General features: G+C 41.8%; 1 protein-coding gene across 1 annotated transcript in view; it reads right to left on the bottom strand.

The window, feature by feature from the left end:
* The window catches only part of LOC121876939 (putative neural-cadherin 2), a 22,763-nt gene that overhangs the window by 17,099 nt on the left and 664 nt on the right, over positions 1-5,000 (bottom strand). The window contains exon 3 of the mRNA XM_042382519.1: positions 3,768-3,932. Coding sequence (XP_042238453.1) covers positions 3,768-3,932 — 165 coding nt within the window. The remainder of the gene's footprint in view (positions 1-3,767; positions 3,933-5,000) is intronic.

Raw genomic sequence — 5,000 nt, 5'->3', positions numbered from 1 at the left:
GCCTTTCCAACAATCGACCAATCACACTCAAGTCTCCTCGAGCGGACCAATCAGACGCGAGTTAAAAAAACTAATACAATATAACCAATCCATCTGAAACGTCAACAAAGACTCTCTCTCTCTCTCTCTCTCTCTCTCTCTCTCTCTCTCTTTCTCTTTCTCTCTCTCTCTCTTTCCTTCTAATCACACTTTCTCTTCCTAGAAACCCAACATCATAGAGGGGAGAGGGGAGAGGGGAGAGGGAAGAGGGGAGAGGGGAGAGAGAAGAGTGGAGAGGGAAGAGAGAGGGGAGAGGAGAAGGGGAATGAGTTAGGGAGAGGGGAGGAAAGAGAGGAGTGATGGAGTGAGGGGAAAAGAGAGAGAGAGAGAGAGAGAGAGAGAGAGAGAGAGAGAGAGAGAGAGAGAGAGAGAGAGAGAGAGAGAGAGAGAGAGAGAGAGAGAGAGAAGAGAGAGAGAGAAAGAGAGAGAGAGAGAGAGAGAGAGAGAGAGAGAGAGAGAGAGAGAGAGAGAGAGAGAGAGAGAGAGAGAGAGAGAGACGGTATAATCACTCCCAAATTGCTTTATACTCACCAGAGGTTCAGTCAGCTCGTTAACCTAACCTCTCGCTGCCAGCCAGAGGGTTTCATTCCCAGGTAACCGTAATTTAAATTGGACCACCTGAGGATTGGTCCCCCCCCCCTGACAGTTTTCCAGCTTATTTCACCTAAAGAATAACCACCCTAACGCTAACGTGACCTACTTTAACTCTAACCTAACCCTAACGTAACGTAACCTAACTCAACCCTAACCTAACCTAACCTAACCTAACCTTAAAATTAACGCCCCTAATGCTAACCGAACTTGGTAGAAAAATCTTTGACTAGGTTAACAAGAGAGACATTCAAACAGACGAATTTTTGAGAATTTAAAAGCCTGTTTATTTCAGTATGAGATTAATTACCTGTTTACCTGGACTATAATTAACCTGTACCTGTGTTACACCTTGATATATATCCTTTCACTATATTCCTTAATCTTCCCTTTATATATATTTTCTTTAAACGATCGTCAATAACAACAAAATAATATCAATATTTTTAGGAAAAGTCGCTAGGCTTAGTAAAAAAAATATATAATACGTTTTTAATATCTTACTGAGGTATACTTTTTGGAGGGGGAAGAGAGGGGGGGAGGGAGGAGGGAGGGGGGAGGGAGGGAGGGGAAGAGAGGGGTTCATATCAGGCGTTCATAATTGGTTCGATACTCTCTCTCACTCTCTCTCTCTCACTCTCTCTCTCTCACTCTCTCTCTTTCACTCTCTCTCTATCTCTCTCACTTAAAAAATAAATAATTAATAAAAAATCCTACGTAACAAAAAACAACAAAGAAACAAATAAACACAATTTTCTCAGGAACAACAAAAGAATGATTTAATAAAATAGATCAAGCTTAGAGTCGAAGCTTATCATCAAGACAGAACTCAAGCTTAATGTTATCTTACGTGTGTGTGTGTGTGTGTGTGTGTGTGTGTGTGTGTGTGTGTGTGTGTGTGTGTGTGTGATAGAACATATCTTTGTGGGGTGGGAAGTGACGTGTGTTTTATTATTATTATTATTATTTTTATTGTTATTATTATTATTATTATTATTATTATTATTATTATTATTATTATTATTATTATTGTGATAGTTGTTGTACCCTGTGTTGGTTAGGTTAGGTTAGGTAGCTTCGGTTAGGTTAGGTTGAGTTAGAGCATGTCAACGTTAGGTTAGGTCAGGTTAGGTTAGATTAGTTAGGATAGGTTAGAACAAGTTACAACAGGTCAGCTTTAGGTTAGGTCAAAAATATACAACAAATCAACTCAGATTAAACTCCAATTCCAAATCCGGTTCTGTACATGACTAAAACCCAATTAACAAAAACAAAAAAAAATTTAATCACACCAGAATCACAACAAACATCAATTAGCTACTTTTAATTAAGGTTACCTGTCCTTACCTTCAGCAGGTGGACGGTGCCTGTAGTAGGGTGAACGGAGAAACATGGACGGGTGCCATTGTTGTAGATATCGTCACCCGTCACACTGTACGTAAGGTGACCGTAAGGGCCTGCGTCACCGTCTATGGCCTTCACTTGCTACGGGAAGAAGAGACGTAAAGACGGTTGGTTAGTTAGGTTAGGTTAGGTTAGGTTAGTTTGTTTTGGCAAGAGTGCGTTGTTGGGATAATTCTCTCTCTCTCTCTCTCTCTCTCTCTCTCTCTCTCTCATATTTACATCCTTATTCACCTACTTTTTTATTAATACAATACCTAGTAATTCAACAACACTCATTACCTATCTATTAATTCACCTGTTAATTTATTCACCTGTTTACCTAATGAACCACCTACACCAATATTAATTCACCTGTTAATTTATTCACCTGTTTACCTAATGAACCACCTACACCTATATTAATTAAACTATTCACCTATGTAATTTACCTTATATTTATTCACATATCGCATATCATTTCCACCTGACTTGCAATTGGCTGTATGAGTCTGCTTAAATGAGACTCCGAGCAGCTTAAATGAGACTCCGAAAAGTTTAAATGGGACTCCGAGCAGCTTAAACGAGACTCCAAGCAGCTTATACTATACTCCCAGCTTAAAAAAACTCCCAGCAGTTTAAACGAGACTCCCAGCTTAAACGATATTCCCAGCAGCTTAAACTCCCAACTTAAACTAGACTCCCAGCTTAAACTAGACTCCAAGCTTAAACGAGACCCCCAGCTTAAATGGGTCTCCGAGCAGCTTAAAGGAGACTCCCAGCTTAAAAGAAACTCCCATCTTAAGCGAGACTCCCAGCTTAAACGAGACTCCCAGCTTAAACGAGACTCCGAACTGCTCGTCTTCTCATTGCTGTTTCTTCACTGTCTCATTTCAGCTCAAGACTGTTTCGAACCGTAGGGTAAAATGTGCCGTTGTTGTTGTTGTTGATTTTGTTTTGTTTTGTATATAACTTCAACTTGTAGGTGTGTGTGTGTGTGTGTGTGTGTGTGTGTGTGTGTGTGTGTGTGTGTGTGTGTGTGGGGGGGAGGAGAGGTGGCTAGGATCATTCAAAGATTTAGACACCCCAGTTTATTTCATAATTTGGATTAAATTCTATCATCTAATCTAACCTTACCTAACAGATTATCTAGCCTAACTTAACCTACCCTACCCTACCCTAACCTAACCTAACCTTATCATCAACAGTACATCTCTTCCACGGAGGGGGGGGGAGGGGGGGTTAAAGCCGTGCAATTACCCTGAGTTTTTTGGGGAGTTATTTTTCCTCTCTACTGAACTTTGTGGTTGAATGGCGAGCTTAAGGCAGTGTACCAGAAACTAATGCGGCAGTAAATAGTAAGAGTGTGTGTGTGTGTGTGTGTGTGTGTGTGTGTGTGTGTGTGTGTGTGTGTGTGTGTGTGTTTTGGAGGCCAGTTTTATGGTCTTTGTCTATCTGGGTTTTTGCTGACATATCGTTTAATTTACATGTTAGAGAGAGAGAGAGAGAGAGAGAGAGAGAGAGAGAGAGAGAGAGAGAGAGAGAGAGAGAGAGAGAGAGAGAGAGAGAGAGAGAGAGAGAGAGAGAGAGAGAGAGAGGAGAGAGAGAGAGAGAGAGACCGCATAAATTCCCTAACCAACACACACACACACACACACACACACACACACACACATGCCGACACACACACACACACACACACACACACTTCCTCCTCCTCCAACAACAACAAACCTCACCCTAGACACCCCACTGACCTTGAGGATGACCTTAGGTAGATGTCTGTCGTCCTCCTCGGTGATCTGTGTCTCGTGGAGGGCTCTGAGGAACACTGGGGGATGGTCGTTCTGGTCAACCACCTTCACCAACACCTTCGTCTCGCTCCTGGCCTCACCTGTACGAGCCTCGACCACCAACGTGTACTGTAAAGGGGGAGGGGTAGATGGTGAGGTGGGGGATAGGGGGTGTGGGGAGGATAGGGGGGTGTGGGTGTGTGTGGGTGGGTTTGGGTGTGGGTGTGTTCAAATATACACATAAGGATGGATAATATGTACTATAATTCATAACAAAATCCACAAATACATAATAATTCTTTAGAAGACAGTTTTGGTCATCATCTTCCTGTCGTGTTGTTGGAGAGTAGCAGACAGATGGTGCCTCACGCCCTTCACATCACTACTTACGTGAAAAAAACCCCACAAAAAACAATTATTCGAGTCAGTTTCATGGTGTTAGATTGTCAAAGTATCGTAAATTAATCTTCATCTTAAAATGTAAATATCAGAATGTGTTTAATTGGTTCAGATCAATGGCTTCAGAATTACACCGGGACTGTAATGAGTTTTCGGATCACCTGATAATTACACACCTTAGCTTAATTCACCTGATGATTAAAACACTGGGGGTTAGGTTAGGTTAGGTTAGGTGTTTATTCGTCAGGTGAAATAAACTGAGGAGATTCCATTTATTTATACATACACTTCAGGAGCAAAACATCAACACACAAAACTCCGGGAATCCAAACACAAAATCTAGTTCCTCAAAGACTTACAAATTGATTCATTCTCTTTCCTGGCAAAGGCCCTCAACTTGTACCATCTCTACTCACAAGTTACCTGCTGGACGACACAAACATCTGAGAGGTTCCTGTGACATTAGGGTCATCGTCTGCGTCTCCTTCAGTAGTCAGACCAAACTTTTTCTGGATCTGATAAATTCGGTAATGGTTCTCCAGCTTCGGGGAGTGTGTGTGTGTGTGTGTGTGTGTGTGTGTGTGTGTGTGTGTGTGTGTGTGTGTGTGTGTGTGTGTGTGTGTGTGTGTTCGGAGACTCTTGAATAGGGGGGAAGACTGAATATTCATATGTATACCCAATCTAACATACATACCCATACATATACATATTAGATTTAGTACGCAACTATCCACTCCTACACAGAGATACCAACACTACTGACAGCGATAGGTTGGTACCCCTGGGTGAAAACTTTTG

This window comes from Homarus americanus, unplaced genomic scaffold (assembly GCF_018991925.1).
Source record: "Homarus americanus isolate GMGI-L3 unplaced genomic scaffold, GMGI_Hamer_2.0 scaffold10478, whole genome shotgun sequence".
Classification (NCBI taxonomy): domain Eukaryota; kingdom Metazoa; phylum Arthropoda; class Malacostraca; order Decapoda; family Nephropidae; genus Homarus; species Homarus americanus.
Note: the sequence above shows the minus strand (reverse complement) of the source record. Positions and strands in the feature narration are given on the sequence as shown.